The 17631-nt window shown below is 41.6% G+C and overlaps 1 protein-coding gene across 6 annotated transcripts in view; it reads left to right on the top strand.

Moving 5' to 3' along the window:
* Window positions 1-7705: 7705 nt before the first annotated feature.
* The window catches only part of ryr3 (ryanodine receptor 3), a 110942-nt gene continuing 101016 nt past the window's right edge, over window positions 7706-17631 (top strand). For all 6 annotated transcript variants that reach the window (XM_007888064.2, XM_007888063.2, XM_042338332.1 and 3 more), the window contains exon 1: window positions 7706-7822. In XM_007888064.2, coding sequence (XP_007886255.2) covers window positions 7775-7822 — 48 coding nt within the window. In that variant the 5' untranslated portion in view covers window positions 7706-7774. The remainder of the gene's footprint in view (window positions 7823-17631) is intronic.

The following is a 17631-nucleotide window of genomic DNA, read 5'->3' as shown; positions in this document are numbered from 1 at the left end:
GTGAACGTTTGGCGAGGGCAGGTTTCAGTCCGCAGAGGGGTTGCCTTGGATGCTCATAGCTGCCTCGTCGACCACCTTTTCTCCCCACACAATCTGATCTGCGCTGTTTGGGCAGCCCTGGGGTGGAGGGGGGTGGTGATGGGTGGGTGGGTGGGGGGTGACTGAGAGTGTGATCAGCCTACACGCCTCTCCCTTTCACAGTCACAGCAACCAATCGCTCTGTGAGGGAGGATCAGGAACTGGGGGCCAATATACCAGGGAGGAAATTAAAGAGCGTCAGTTAATCGCTGCGGTTATTAATAGAAACAGCCAAGACCAAGGCTCAGAGAGACGCGCAGCGCAGGTACTGCTCACCCTGGGCTCGGCTCAGGCACATCAAGTCTCTGCCATTGCCGGGTTAGTGGTCTGCATACAGTTCTGCTGGTTTTACATGGGTGGGGGTGGGGGAGAACTATATATTTTTCACACACGGGATGGTTGACTGGACACTTTAAATCCTCGATTCGGACCCCAAAAAAAACCCCAGTGCCAGGGTGATGATGTGCATGGGCAATGGGAAATGTCAACTTCCAATTGAAAAGATTTCAGCTGCACACTGCACACAGACCAGGTTTGTAAAAGCTGCTGACTATTTAAAATATATATTTTAAATATATATATAGAGAGAGAGAGAGAGAGAGAGAGAGACGTCAAAGGATGCGGAGTGAAAGGATGGACATTATGGGGCGCATTTTGTATATGTGTGTGCTTTGGGTTTTTTTTTTGGGGGGGGAAACTTTAACATACACTCAGATCTTTACTTTACATAACAATAATCTCAAAAGACCTCCTGCGTTTTGCAAACATGGGGTTAAATCATATGTTGGAAAGTGAGACAGATTGGGTATCGAAAGCAACTGTTTTTTTATTGAAAATACTGCAAAATAAAATAAAAGCATTTCTGGATTGGGTTTACGTGTGACCAGGAAAGCTGATTATGGAGCTGGACACAGATGAAGTGGAAATGTCTATAGAGATTAGTGTGACAACAGTGAGCGTGGAACTCGGTCGAATACATGTGCCCTACATTCATACTTGCAGACAGATGGACATGAATCTGTGGACGTTGCTGTTGTTGTTTGTTTGTTTGTTTGTTTGTTTGTGTAAATCCACCACATTTCAATCAGAAAGTCAATAGCTTTGCCCCCAAAAAAGGTTCGTGTTTCAAGTTCAAAGATAATCAATTCACCAGAGTGCAAAGACACGCAAAGGTGATACTCACAACTCCAATTCACAATTCACTGAACGTTTAAAGGTATCATATGACCAGTGCACTCGTATTTCCCGAGTTATAAACATTGTGAACTCAAAGTATATTTAATTCCTTGCAACGATACATCCTCACGTCTCTCTCTCTCTCTCTCTCTCCTCCCACCCCAACCTCAACCATTTCACTCCATGTAATGCAAACTGGAATAAAATGTTACCCTGATCCTGTATATTGATCTCCCAGTAGACTCTGTACAGTCTCTCTTTTCATTAAACCAATTTTCTTCTAGCAGCAAGGCAATAATAAAAGAAAACTTTACGCAATGAAGTGGGAGCAGAACCACACGAATTAAATTACAGTTGTTATAAAGATGCCCACGTTACGCAATATTATATTTCAGGTTGAGAAATGCAGGCAACCAGACAACGTGACGGCTGTCATGAATATACAATACTCCACTACATCATAACAGCTGTTCTGTGGGCAGACACAAAGGACATTATTATAAATGTAAACTAAGATTCAAAACTCGCGTGAAACTTAAACTGGTTAACATGATCGCCCAACTGATTTAACAAGAGGAAGCAGAAGGTGATTATAAATGTTTTAACACTTCTTGGGCAAGGGAAGGGGAGTGGGAGACCTGACAAGTGGAGTTCCTCAAGGGTTTGTTTCAAGATCCCCTGCTATTCACCCTACACGTAAATGACTTCTTGTAATATGTTATAAAATCTTGGTGATAGCAAGCTATGTGGACAGACGATTAATGGGATGAGGACAAATAGCATTCAGGAAGATCTAGACCAACTTCACATGGTAATTGCAGATGCCAGGTGACGACATGACCAGGTTCAGCTGCAAAATAACCCTGGTAATATCACTCTCTCCACTCACACGTGATATTGGTTACTTGAACTAGGTGTCAAAATGTCCCTGGGGAACTGTATCCTAGCAGCAACCTGTGAGCAGCTTTGGTGATGGGATTGACTCTCAGCTCTCTTTCCTCCTTCGCATCCAGTCCATGACCAAGACTGCTTTTTTGCATCTTCACCACATCAGCCGCCTCTGTCGTTACCTCACGCTTAGTGCTGCCTAAACCCTCATCAGTCCAGGTTACACTTTAAAAATGCTTTCCTTGCCAGCTTCCCCAGAACTACCATCCCAAGCTCTGGTTCATCCAAATCTCCATCACTCATATCTATACCTGCACAAAATTGTGTATGCTTATCACCTGTCAAGATCCTCACCTCCTCACCAAGAAATCCCCCTCACACCCTTGCTCCTCCCTACCTGTGTAATCTTACCATCTCCACTTGGTGTCCAGCACCACCTCTGTAAAACACTCCAAGACTTTACTTTACATGGAAGTTGCTGTCATTTTTGTAATAAGAAACAAGGAGAGGAAGGGAGAAAATTGGTGGAGAAAAATGAGTGTGAAAACAACAGCAACAACTTGCATTTATATAGCACCCTTCAAGCAGGGTAGCATCTCAAAGCACTTAACAGTGGTGGAGCCTGACTCGGAGCTGGTGGGGGGGGGGGGGGGCGGAGGGGTGGGGTGGAGTGGGAGGGTGACTGTAAGCACGGTTAAAAAGGAAGGTTTTCTGATGCGGCTTGAAAAACGGGAGAGAGGAGGCAAGGGGAAGGGATTGAGGGAGAGTGCTCCACAGTTTTGGAGCATAGTGGCTGAAAGTGTGACCTCCAATGGAGGAGCGGAGGGCACAGGGGACAGGTAGGAGGCTGGTGCCAGTTGAGCGGAGGTGCCAGGTAGTGGATTGGGGAGTGAGGAGGTCGGAGAGGTAGGGAGGTGCCACAGAGTGAAAAGAGAGAAACGTTTTGGTGAAAACTTAAATATCAAACATATCACACTATGAACAGCATAAACAGCATAATAAACAACTGATTCTGTGTTCATTTTTTCAAAAGATGATCAGATGATCTTACATTAAGTATGTGTTATCTGGCTTTTCCTCACGAATCCTTTTGATTCTATTCTTCTAGAAATAGCACATTGGCAAGGTTCAAGACTGCTGTTCCTTAAATTCAGCTTTGTGGCATGTCTCTGTACAATTCTGCCCTAGTTGATGATCAATCAATGGTCAGTCTGTCCATAGAAACCACAAAACTTTGCCTTTACACCCTCCCTTCTGCCAATTCCTGCAGCTGCATCTCGGCTCGGTTCAGATCTTTGTAAACAGAATCTCAAAATCATAAACTTTCGACTTCCATGTGGTGTTTCCCAGCAGGAATCTATTTCACTACTTTCACAGGTAGGATTTTTTTCAAATCTGCGGGACACAAGCTTTGCTCATTGTAATCTCTTCCTGCCACTCAATATTACTCCTCATTTCTTCAATGGCCACTCTGTTAGTGTCCGTAAATAAATACATTCACAGTAGCATCCCGAAGTAAGTTTCCAATCCAAGCATTGATTCTATTATAATCAAAAATAAAAAAAATATTTTTTAATCAATTGAATTCTGTTTACTTACCTAGCAGGTAATAATCAGAATAAAGGAGGAAGAAATTTGTATTGCAACATATGTCGTGCTTAGGAGGTCGTGCTTAGGAGGTCATTATATTGTTTCACACTGAAATTCAGAGTATTCTGCTCCTATGCCCTTGATAGTGCTTCCTAATATTATCATAATTCACTAAAAGTGAAAGTCAATGTGAAGCTGCTATCAACAAAGCTGATCAAACATGATGGCGGTAAATTGAAATAAAATATTCTTATTGTGTACAGATTATTGACATTCAGTTGAGTACAGATACCCAGAAGTCATATTGAATTTGTACAGTGCTCCCGTCAGGCCACATCTGGAGTGCTGTATACATTGTGGTTCCCACAATATTCTAGAGCTACCCAGGTCCCAGTAAGAATGATAATAATAATAATAATCCTTGCATTTGATATAGCGCTTTTCACATCTTTGAGACTTTCAAAGCGCTTCACAGAATGGACTGTAAAGTGAATTGTCTGTATATTTGTGGGCAAAACGCAGCAACCAATTGCACACAGCAGTGTCCCACAAACAGTCATGGATTGAGTGAGCAAATTGTTATTGCNTTTTTTTCCATGAGGGATTATTATCAGGCGTGTAGAATAAGGAAACTTGCCCAAAGTTTAACCTTGCTGGGAATCGAACCCAGATCTCTCGCTTGCAAGTGCACTAACCACTGAGCTACAGGACTCCACTGCCTGGTGTTAGAGAAATCAGCCATGTGCAATGATTACACAAGCTCGAGCCCTTCGGCTTTTGAAACATATGTTCCCAGAATAAAGGCATATAGGATTTAAAATGGGTTTGAGAAAGTAAACCAGAAAAATAATTTTAGATATGTCAAGGCATCAGAACACGAGGGCACATGTTCAGGGTTGCAATGGACAATTTCAGGAGAGATACCAGGACATATTTCTTTACCCGGAGGGTTAAATCATAACTGGACTGTATAATTCATGAACTATATTTCAAAAGCTTACAAAACACATCATGTGATTAGAGCACATGCCTCACAAGCTAGAGGACCTGGGTTTCATTTCCGAGCAGGGCAAAATGTGAGGCACTTTTCCTTACTCCACTCACCTCTGTTTACTAGCAGTCAGTAGAAACCTGGTTGCTAGTCAATTGGCAGATTGCATTTCCGGGGATAATAAACCCTTCAAAAAATATGTAATAATAATTTGGTCACTCCATCCCAAGACTGTTTGTAGGACACTGCTCTGCGCAACTGGCTGCTGCGTTTCGCCCACACAATATACAGTTAATTCACTTTACAGTATATTCTGTGAAATGCTTTGAGACGTTTTGAAGACGTGATAAGGTGCTCTATCGAATACAAAGATTATTATTATTAAATGTTCTTTTTCTAGAAGTCTGTTCAAATGAGTCAGTGATATTCTCGATTTCGCCACCAGGTGGAGATAAGACTTTAGAATTACTTAGCATTGGTCAATTAATTAAGAAGACACCAAAGAGCTACTTTGTGAGTTGCAACATTCTGAAAACTGTCCTAAAATCAAAATTTCACTCAGTATCTCTATTTAATATTTAATCGCTTATTTTTAGTTGAATATTATTTTGTATCCTTTTAATATAAACATATAATTGTTGAAAATAAACATCTTAATCGTGATGTATCCAGGTGTAGAGGCTCTTTAGCAGTATTCTGTTTATCTTCTAACTAGACACAGGTTCTGTTGAACTGCAATAATACTACTGGCATTTTCACACGCTCCTGATGATAAATTAAGCATTCTTGTTGGAATCTTTCAGATTAAGTGATTGTTCAATCAGAAACCAACAATGTGATCTTTGTTAGCCATCTGTGGCTTTGTTGCTTTTATGGGTAAGTAAAATTTAACAACAACAACTTGCACTGATATAGCACCCTCCACCCAGGGTAGTGTCTCAGACCATTTAACAATGACTCAGCCTGACTCCAAGCCAGGTGGGAGGAGGTCGTCGCCTTAGAACCTTTCTCCGAAAAGGAAGGTTTTAAGGCGGGACTTGAAAGAGGGGAGTGAGGGGGCAAGATGGAGGGAGAGTGTTCCAAAGTTTCGGGGCGTACTGACTGAAAGCACGACCTCCAATAGTGGAGTGGAGGGTGCAAGGGACAAGCAGGAAGCTGGTGCCAGTCGAGTGGGTGGTGGATTGGGGAGCTCCAAGGGTTCCAAGAGCTCCAGGGGCTCCAGGAGATCCAGGGGCTCCAGGAGCTCCAGGGGCTCCAGGAGCTCCAGGGGCTCCAAGAGCTCCATGGTCTTCAAGAGCTCCAGGGGCTTCAACAGCTCCAGGAGCTCCAGGGGCTCCAGGGGCTCCAAGAGTTCCAGCAGCTCCAAGAGCTGCAGGGGCTCCAAGAGCTCTAGGGCCTCCAAGAGTTCCAGGGCCTCCAGGAGCTCCAGGGGTTCCAGGAGCTCCAGGGACTCCAAGAGCTCCAGGGTCTCCAAGAGCACCAGGGTCTCCTGGAGCTCCAGGGTCTCTAGGGTCTCCAAGATTTCCAGGGTCTCCAAGATTTCCAGGGTCTCCAGGAGCTCCAGGGGCTCCAGGAGCTCTAGGGGCTCCAAGATTTCCAGGGGCTCCAAGAGGTCCGGGGGCTCCAAGAGGTCCGGGGGCTCCAAGAGCTCCAGGGGCTCCAAGAGGTCCAGGGGCTCCAGGAGCTCCAGGGGCTCCAAGAGCTCCAGGGCCTCCAAGAGCTCCAGGGATTTCAAGATCTCCAGGGTTTCCAAGATCTCCAGGGGCTGCAAGTTCTCCAGGGGCTGCAAGAAGTCCAGGGGCTCCAAGAGGTCCAGGGGCTCCAGGAGCTCCAGGGTCTCCAAGAGCTGCAGAGGCTCCAAGAGCTGCAGGGGCTCCAAGAGCTCCAGGGCCTCCAAGAGCTCCAGGGCCTCCAAGAGCTCCAGGGGTTCAAGGAGCTCCAGGGAATCCAAGAGCTCCAGGGGTTCCAAGAGCTCCAGGGTCTCCATGAGCTCCAGGGCCTCCATGAGCTCCAGGGTCTCCAAGAGCACCAGGGTCTCCTGGAGCTCCAGGGTCTCCAGGGTCTCCAAGATTTCCAGGGGCTCCAAGATTTCCAGGGGCTCCAGTAGCTCCAGGGGCTGCAAGAGCTCCAGGGGCTGCAAAAGCTCCAGGGGCTCCAAGAGCTCCAGGGTCTCCATGAGCTCCAGGGCCTCCATGAGCTCCAGGGTCTCTGCAAGAGCACCAGGGTCTCCTGGAGCTCCAGGGTCTCCAGGGTCTCCAAGATTCCAGGGGCTCCAAGATTTCCAGGGGCTCCAGTAGCTCCAGGGGCTGCAAGAGCTCCAGGGGCTGCAAGAGCTCCAGGAGCACCAAGAGCTCCAGGGGCTCCAAGAGCTCCCGTGCCTCCAAGAGCTCCGTGGGCTCCAGGGGCTCCGGGGGTTCCGGGGGCTCCAAGAGCTCCAAGAGCTCCAGGGCCTCCAAGAGCTCCAGGGCCTCCAAGAGGTCCAGGGCCTCCAAGAGGTCCAGGAGCTCCAGGGGCTCCAGGGGCTACTGGGGCTCCAGGTGCTCCAGGGTCTCCAGGGTCTCCAGGAGCTCCAGGGGTTCCAAGAGCTCCAGGGGGGTAACAATAAGTTATGGTAGTGCGTTAGGTGGGATGCGTTTGCTACTGATTTTATGTCGAAAATAATCAATTGTGGTACGAAAAAGGGAAAATTCTGACTTCTATCCCTCGTTGCAGATATTTCCATTCACCGTCAGTTCACACCAGGTGTTGGCTAAAAGCTAAACGGGTGCGTTATATTTTCTCAATGCTTAATACACCAACTGTCTGAGGAATTGCACTTTGGACAACAGACAAGGTCACTAAGAAGGCAAGTGTTTTGCTGCTTTAGGAATTTCCCATGGAAGGGAAGATGCAACGAAAGTGAGGGTTGATTGACAGGCATTGCAATAGGCTTGCCCGGGCTCCCCTATATGGATGTATGGATCGGTCTGGACTAATACTGGGAGAAGAGCAGCTGGTCTGGCAGTGGAGAGAGAGAGACAGACGAAAGGTCCAGCGTCCGAGCCCACAGTCATGGCTGAAGGGGGTGAAGGGGAAGATGAAATCCAGTTCCTCAGGACTGTGAGTAGTAACAGTGCGCACACACACATACACACACATACACTCACATATACACTCACACACACATACACACTCATTCACACATTCTCACACATGCATTCTTCCAGCTCTCTGGTAACAGTGCGTCCTTTAATGAAGTGTGTTTGTCAATTGGGGGATTTAAGTCAGATATTTCTTTCGGAGCTGCAATGTAAGCTGCAAGTTGTGTGCAGAAACACACCCATAGATAACGTGCAAACCGACACGTTGCTAAAGGGTGTGTGTGTGTGTGTGTGTGTGTGTGGGTGGGGGGGTTATGAGTAAAAAAAAAACACCTAATGGTGCAGTTTAAAACCCTGCAGTGTTGGCTTCTGTATTTGGTGGATATTTATTTCTGTTTCCTTCACCAACGTTTAGGCGTTGCAGGTTTTGGAGCCTGTTTGCTGTGTGTGTGTGTGTGTGTCTGTCTGTGTGTCTGTCTGTGTTGTGTGTGTAGACACGTCCGGGTCGTTTACATGTGGTTTTAAGATGACTTTACGTTGCATTAAAGTGGCTCGAGAAGCAAACAAAAAAAGTCAAGGAAAGGAAACCAGCGATTCAGTTGCTTTGGGCAAATGTCGAGGACATTTGAACCCATTTAACGGCCGCCCCCAGCAATGCTGTCAACCACATTCTTTCACTCTCCCAACATCACATTAACACCCCAGCTCCTTCATAACGTTTCCCTCGGGTCTGATTCAATCAACCGCCACCAAGAAAAAAAAACAGGCAGTTGTTTAAAAATATATCTTGCAAAGTGCTGAAGTGATGCTTCGCGATAACATCAGTTGCAGTTACGAGCTTCTAAAAAAAAACACAACCATTTGGAAGTCCTGACTCTCTCACAGCAGCTCCTCTCCCTCTCCCTCTCCCTCTCCCACACACAGAGAGCAGTCCTGTGGGGCCACAGGGCTTTCCCTTCCCAAATGGAGTGCAATTCGCAGGTCGGCTGCACCACACAGAGGGAGTGCTGCTTCTATTTTTAACGCGGTGACTGTACAACTGGGCGGCAGAAAATGCCCCGCACGGTATTGTGCTGTAAACGATCTGTTTTGGTTCCTGCCCGGACTGAACAGGTGCATTTGGGTCATGTGCTGGGCAGCCCAGGAGCAGCGGGACCCCACTGCTCCAGCTCTCAGTGTGACTGACACTGTGGCAGGGCAGGGAAGCTGGGTCACTGTGAGCCCATCCATGGCCAGCACCAAAAAAGGGCTCTTTTCTTTCTCTCTTGTCTCATGTGTTGTGCGCTGGCCAGCAATCCCTCCAGATAAACTCACTCACTCACTCACTCACTTCATCATCATCATCATAATAATCTTTGCACTCGGTCTCGCGACTTTCACGTCGTCAAGACGTCTCGTAAAACGCTTCCCGGGATAAACCGTCCAGTGGATTGACTGCGTAATTTGTGAGTGAAATGCGGTAGCCAGTTGCGCACAGTAAATGTCCCACAAATATAGCCGTGGAGTGAGTGACCAACTTTATTTGAGGAGACCAGGAGAAACTCCCTTCTCTTTTTGAATAGTGCTATGGGATTTTTAACATCCACCTGAACCTACAGAGAGTATCTTGAACGCCCAACCTTCTGATTCACAAGGCTGTTAGTTGGACATTTACTGGTGCAAACTGGACTGTCACATTGCCCATGACATATGCAGTGATTACACTTTACAGTAAAATCCCGTGAAGTACCTTCAGACGTCTTGACGACAATGATGAGGCACTATATCAAATACAAGCATTATTGTTAGTGTAGGATTGTAGCAGCTTTTAATATAGCTAAATCCATGTGATACGCACTCCTCAAAACAAATGTCAAACTATTTGAAGCTAACATTCTCTCAGAATGACAGAATCTTATTTAATCTCCACTTTACCTCAGAGAGGGACCTGATGCTCGCCCTCCTCCCTCCTAAACAGAGCCGAATGATTATATATGAGGTGCTTTGCAGTAAATCTGTACTAAATTGGAAAGGTTTGCCAGGACTAAATTGTTGTTTGGTGTACAGTGTTTTTCTTTAGTTTTTTTTTCCCTGTTGCGGTGTAAATTCTTTTATGGTTGTGAAAACATTTAATTCTGTGGGGGGTGGGCTGAGAGAACATACAGATGGTATCTTGAATGCCCAAACTTCTGATTCACAAGGCTGTTAGTTGGACATTTACTGGTGCAAACTGGACTGTCACATTGCCAGTTCCTACTCAGTTCCTGTTAACCAGGTCAGTCTAAGCTGCAGGTGGCTTGCCAGGCAGTGCTTTCAATGTAATTCTCTGGTTATAGCTGGTTAAAAACCAGCAGCAGCTCAATCATACGCAAGTCTTGGGTTTTGCCATCCTGATCCTCCGGAAATGAGGCACGCAGAAGTGTTTCTTTCTGGGGAGAGAGTGCACATTCCATTCTGGACACTGGAACATTTCCATTCCTAACTGGCATATATATGTAGAACTCTCAGTCTGATTTCAATAGTCTTAAGCATGGCAATGCGTTTCTATATGTTTCAGACATCCAGTTGACCCCCAAAAAAGACTATTTCTTGTGTGTTATTTAATACTTTTGATCTGGCAAGTAGAGATCTTCACATTAAATTGAAAGTCTTGACATTTTGGAGCCAGGATTAAAGTGATGATTACATCTAGATTTTTTTGAAAACAATTCCCAGATATTACAATACAGTATATAGGAAATGCCACCAATTTGGAACTGGATAAAATATTTACTCATTCTCGACTTTTTAAAAAAAATCCCAGATATGAGATATCCTGGAGCTATTACAAGTATGGAACTGGCCAGAAATGTAATGATTTAGAAAATCGGAACAGCGATAAAGCTTGTTTGCACGACTTAATGTATTGCATGCACCCACTGAACTGTAAAACAAAGCCCAAAAGTTTATTTTATTGAACATGCAGAAAATGTGATAAGTGGTGAAACCTTTCAACCTAATGCACTGTAAGAACTGGTAATGTATCAAGTACAGCACTTGAGTGCCAGTTTTAATGGATTTAAGACTTTTCATTAGCAGAGTGGCCACTAATTATCAGATTGGAACCCATTTGTAATGGTGACCAAATCTCACAATTCTGCTGCCTATGCAACAATTCATTGAGCTTGTGAAATTTACCAGTAATTTTGCATATACAGGAATAAACGTGCATTCTTAATAAGTCCAATCAATTTAACATTGTGTGAACTTCTTGGATAGGTTTTTAATTTTGTTTTCTGTATTTTGACAATTTAATATGAATAATTCTGGCAATTTTTTTATTGTTGATACACCTTTGTTTATGAAGTAACCAATGAATATGTATCATCATACAGCATCTACTATTTAAAATTATAATAATGGATGCCTTTTCTACAGAAACCACATTTGTATCCATGGAAATAGGTTTATGAATTGATATATTAATAATAATACATGAATATGTATAGAGTAATGGAATCTGGAGAATATTAAATGACAGTCACCTATTTTAGAATTATGATAGCATAAGAGCAGAATTCAATCTGGATTATTAACACATCTCAACTTTGATTTTATTGCCTTGCAATGCAATGTTTTTTTCTCAATTCAATATAGATAAATATAAGGTACTGCTTATGGGAAGTAAAACCAGGAGGCACATGTACTTCATGAATAGGATAGACCTTGGCAAGGGGGAAGCTGAAAGAACTGAGGGTTGTTAGTTGACTCATCACTCACTGCGTGAAAACCATATGAGCCAACAATAAACAGCCTATATTTCAAATAAGTTGAATTCAAATCTCCATAACTAATGCTCAAGGGGACACAGATTCAGGGCAGAGAAGAGAAGTTTCAGGAAGGATATCAGGAAGTAGTTTTGTTGTTGTAAGTATTGTGTTACCCTGAGGGTAATTAATGACTGGAACAGGTTACCAGGGAGGGTAGTTGGGGCCTGGTTTAAACAAAAGTTTGATGCTATGATAAGAAGTTGGGAGTGTGCGTACTTTGGAAGTATGAGACCAAATGCCCTGAAGAGCCTTTTTTACAACAACAACTTGTACTTATATAATGCCCTCCACGCAGGGACACATCTCAGAGTGCTTTTCTTCGATGTCCTGAATCTTTTTACTCCAAATCAATTTTGGGAATTATTGAAATATACCTTTCGAGAAAAGTAAGTGATTACTCAAGAACTGACCACATGTCTATTGGACCACATGACTGGATAAACAGTGATATGTTATTTATTCATGGAAATAACACAGCTTCTTTATATTATTGCACACGTGTGTTGTCAGGTAAATTTCAGGAAATCTTTTTTAGGTAGTATTGAGGCCTGAAAGATATCTCTACTCCAGCATACCTGTCTCTGTCTATGTATTGTCTAGCTGTGTGTAGTTTTAATTGACAGCCACTTTTTGGAACTTATTCATATGGAAAAATTTTTGCAGCATTATATTACTGCAAATAGAGCTTCCATTAAAGTTTGAGGTGCCTGCATCAACTGCAATTTAATAGCAAATAGCAATGCAGAAAATGTACCACGGCTGAAAATATATCGGAATTTAAGTGTAAAGTTTGAACACAGGTTTTTAAAACAAAATTTTCTATGTGGACAGTGGACAAACTCTGGAAATGCAATCTCTCCTGGCAGAGCAGAGTGCAAGGCAGGATTGCCCAGGCCTCACTTGGCATAGGTCCCACTTTGTTTTTAAACACTGTGTCCTTCAAACATGTGAAACGTGTATAATGCGGCCAAAAGCTAAAAGGAACTTCATATTTCTTTAACTTTAGGTAGCGGTACATTATACCCTCATTCCTGCGGAGGATATTTAGAAACAAACCACAAAAATCAAAACTTTATTTCTGCTTGAGTTTTTCTACTCCAGCTGAAGTAGTGGTTGCACTAGTGGAACCAAGTCCATTTGTCCCTGTCCCATTGGGCAGCTAATGAAATAGGGTTAAGATAACACTGGATGTGAATGCCCAGCTCCATTCGCCTCGGACCACCCACACTGAAATAGCAGGCGTGTCACAGCAACAGGAGCATGGCACTGGTGGGAAATGTCACTCCATTTCATTGTGGCACTAAACAGAGCAAGAATCGTGTAGCAATTACACTTAGGAAATGATATTCCAGAAAGGTATACAGTACAAGTATTTTTGGGGGAAAATCTGACGGTATAACATTTTAGCCATATTTTTAATGTTATAGTGAAAAGAATGTAAAAGCCATTTTCGTTTTTTGGTGGTGGTGGGGGGGAGGGCACAACGGTTGGAAAAGTATGAGATCGCTTTAGTAACTCTTATTTGGAGGCCGGTTTCTTCTGGAAGGCCGTTGCATTCCAGCTTGGTGCTCCCTGGTATAAAATTAGCTGTAGAAAAGCTGATGCTGCCAAGATGCTTGCATTCCCTTCACTCATCTGCCTTCCGAATACACCATCAGCCCATGTACATCAGAAAAGTGATGACACCTACTAACTGGGTAGTAGATAGGATTTCTAAAGAATTGCCTATTTCAGAGCAGCTGGATTATGGCACTATTTGTATCTTTCGCAGTTTGAACCATATCTTAGCATATGGATTTCCACTGGATCAAGGAGCAAAAACAGAAATGCTGGAAAGCCACAATGGGTCAGCCAGCATCCAAAGGAGGAAGAAACATTGATATTTTGATATTAAACCAGAAGTAATGGTGCACTGAAATTGCCTCGATAGCGGATTCAGGAGGACACTGAAAATAGCAAAGAAAGAAAAGTAACTTTTATCATACCAGGAAGCAGGAATATTACAGTGTGGGAATGCTGTTAATGAGAGTTAGGGGAAAGAGCTGGAGACAGTGGTAAGAAGGGGTTGATATTAATAAGGTTCGGACAAGAAAAGAAATAAACAAGCCACAAAGAAAATTTTCTTTTTTAAACCAGATATTCAAACATTAAAGTCAAGGAACCATATCCCAGGCAGCACTTTAAAGACAGTAGGAGCAATTGTTGGAAAATTTCTCCTGCCCCCCAAAAATATCCTTAGGATATATTTAGTTCATTTATGTACTGCGGTTCTTTAATATTATTACGCCCCTAAAGTATATTCACTATACATTGCAGATAAAAACTGCCTTCTCATATTTTCCGGAGTTGACAGAATACATTCAGTTTCCATTTTTCAGAGAATTTCAACTAAGGTGATGTATCTGTAAAATAATAATCTTTTCTTCATGAAAATTGGTAGTTGTTTGCATATAATGCATCAAGCTTCTGGATCTAATGNAAAAAATTCATAAGTACGGCATTCATGAACACATCCCATATATTGTCCAACAGGAGTATCATAATGAGATCATTTGTAAATCATTAAGGTTTCACGAGATGGATAAAGCCTTTTGACCCATCTGTTCTCATCGTTCCAGAATAGCAACACTATCGTTTTCCCATTACAGTGTTAAGCTGTTTCCTAAATGAGTACAGTGTGCTGGTCTCAGACACCTTTTGTGGTAACTTAAGGCAACTGTTGATTACCATTTGTGTTAAGAAAAACTTATAACTACTCCTTGCATTTGATATAGCACCTTATCATGTCTTCAAGACATCTCAAAGTCTTCACAGGCTGTACTATAAAGTGTAGTGACTATGTGTTTGTGTGCGAAACGCAGCAGCCAATTGCACACAGCAGTGTCCCACACATAGTTGTGGGTTGAGTGACCAAATTATTATTATATTGTAATATTTATATTAAGAAATACTTCCTAGTGTCTACCCTTCACATCCTTAAACCTTGCCTTCCTGCCTTGGCATATCTGACGGTATTGTTCCAGGTATACTTTCTCTTTCTGTTAACAACCTCTATCATTCTTTAAAGTCCCTTCCGAGTTGCTTTATTTTGGGTCAAAGATTCCCTCAGATAGCAGCCTATTCAGTGATTCCTATTAGCTCACCCCATTAGCATTGGAAATCATTCTTAATGCTTTACTTTGCATTACCTCCAGGGCATGTGGTGCCCCCTTATCTCCCAGAGTCCAGAAATGTAAGCAATATGTTAATAAACTTCTGAAATAAGTTGCCAGGATATGTTATAGTAAAAACTGCATACGTTGGTTCAAGAACCAAGTTAAGTTATTGTAACAAACTGCATAAATGGTTCAAGAGCCAAATGGATGCTTTATTGGAGAAATAATTAGTTGATGGATATATCAGATAATAATAATCCTTGGATTCGATAGCCTATCTAACTTGAAATGTCTCAAAAAGTTTCACAGGAATTACTGTCTAAATGTAATGATTGTTCTTTTAAGTAAATAAAGTATTAAAAAGGGAGGTAAGAGGAATGGAGTTTAATCAGTGGGACAAGTTGCTGGGTGAAATAACCTTTTTCTGTTCCCTTATATATAATTTGTTTGACGTGACATTCTGAAATGTTTGATGCAAAATCTTGAGGGAAATCAGCCTATTTTGCCTTGTGCTTTCAATTAAATTTAATGATGTCATGCATTAATTTAATATTTATGATTTATGGACCGTTAAACTACTTCATGACTGAGCAAGTTTCCTAATACGTATTATATGTAGTCAACCAGTTTTCTTTTTAATCTAGATGTTGATATTATTATAAGTTTGACACTATTTTTCCATGTACTTGACTCTGCTGTTTCTGGCTGTTCATTATTAGTGTTGAACAAATGATAGTGGTTAAAGCAAGTTATTGATTTAATATTAAATTTGATAGGGTTATTTCCTAAATATCTGTTATGCTAGGAATCAGGCATATATTTAAGTTGCCAATAAATTATGAAGAGTTGTTGGGATCTTGGTAATCAATGATTAGTTGTGCCTGTGATGAAATTAAATAAATGTTCTATTCTATTGAAGAAACTAACAATATCTTCAACATATTAAGAATATGAATGGGAGTACTCAAAGGTACATAAATGTAAAACTTTTATTTCTTGTATATTAAATTGTGAGAAATTAAATTGTGTGGTTGATGTGATGCACTTGAGCTGAGTTGGTTGCTCTAATCTAAATTGACATCTGGGTTCTGAAATTGCTGATTGAATGTTGCACCTTTTTGTGTTAATCCAGCATTGATGCAACTGTCTTATCATTCCGAAGTAAAAATAGTTTCTATTACAATCTTTAAAACAACTGACTAAAAAAGTTGTGTGTATGTGGCAGTGGATCTTCAAAGCACTAATTGTGCCATAAAATAAATGGTATTTTTCCACTGATTTTATTTCAGGCAAATAAATTATTTTGAGAAATGTTAAAACCTTCAATATTACAACTAATAATAATAATATTATTATAATAATAATAATCCTTGCATTTGATATAGCGCTTTTCACGTCTTTTGGACATCTCAAAGCGCTTCACAGAATATATTGTTAAGTGAATTGACTGTATATTTGTGGGCGAAACGCGGCAGCCAATTGCGCACAGCAGTGTCCCACAAACAGTGGTGGATTGGAAATGACCAATTTATTATTGTTTTGTTTTTGGAGGGACTATTATTATTTTGATGGATTATTATTATAGGGATTATTATTAGGCGTGTGGAGTAAGGAAACTTGCCCAAGGTTTCGCCCTGCCTGGAATTGAACCCAGGTGTCTCGCTTGCAATTCAAGTGCTCTAACCACTGAGCTACAGGACTCCTATAATAATATTATTATTACAACTACTGGAATCAGTATTGAAATAAGAACGCAATAAAGCTTGGAACAAAAAGGCCATTTGGCACATCATGTGAACGAACCAAATACTATTCTTTCATTTCCATTTTTCTATTATTCAAATTCAGCCTCTTTCCCTTCACAGGTATTATCCTCCCCCTCTAGCCCCAGCAGAGCCTAATGGAGCACAGGTTCATCTTATTCTGTTATATCCTCCAATAGTGTTCTCAAGCAGATACTTACCAGTTCTCATTTGAAGTAGTGAATCAAAATATCAACCGATTTTCTTCAGACTCAAGTCTATGTTTCCATTACTTGGGGCTGGGGGGGGGCTAGGAGGTTATAGGCATAAAAATTCTTCTCAGCAATATACATAGCATTGAACCAATTTGATTGTTTAATCGAAATCTACTTGCTATAAGGATTGTTCAATTATGTTACTTAGAAAATAATCCATAAGCAAAATTTCACAAAAATTGAGGAATCCTCAGTCCCTGAAATATATTTCATTATGGTGCTGAATGCAAAGAAAGTTCAATAATTTTCTCATTAATCAGACAACGGTTTCGCTACATTCAGCTAAAAACATTATGGTTTCGAAGAAAGTGAGCACTGTGATAACATCAGCTTTATTTTATTTGCTGATTTCACAGATCTTTTGCTGAATCAATTGTAGCAAGAGATCACGACATTCATACAACTTTTAACAGATTTTAATTGTTTATAATGAGAACATTTCACACACACACACACATGCAGACTAGATACTTTGTTTTACAACTCCAGGAAAAGATAAGAATGAAAACTGCTAGCGTTCTACTTAATACTGTATATATTTATATTTCTACATAATAAAGTTAAGTCCCAACAGAGTATATAAAAAAACTCAAAATCAATTATTCATGAGTAATTTGTTCCAGTGACAATTTTGTTTCTTATGAGTTTTTCCTGCATACTGGGATGAATTCCAGTATTCTTGCTTAGTATTTCTTCTGTCCTGTATTTTATTTCTGATCTTTTTCCTGCAAACCACCTTCTGCCTACGTCCTTTAGCCCTCATCTGATTCTAAGGACTTAAATGGACTAATTGGGCTGAATGGTCTGTTTCTGTGCTGAATTATTGTTTGTAATTCAATGTAACAGTGCGACTGTTTTCAAATAATCC

This window comes from Callorhinchus milii, unplaced genomic scaffold, assembly GCF_018977255.1.
Source record: "Callorhinchus milii isolate IMCB2004 unplaced genomic scaffold, IMCB_Cmil_1.0 Scaffold9, whole genome shotgun sequence".
Classification (NCBI taxonomy): domain Eukaryota; kingdom Metazoa; phylum Chordata; class Chondrichthyes; order Chimaeriformes; family Callorhinchidae; genus Callorhinchus; species Callorhinchus milii.
This window is presented reverse-complemented; position numbering and strand designations above follow the sequence as displayed.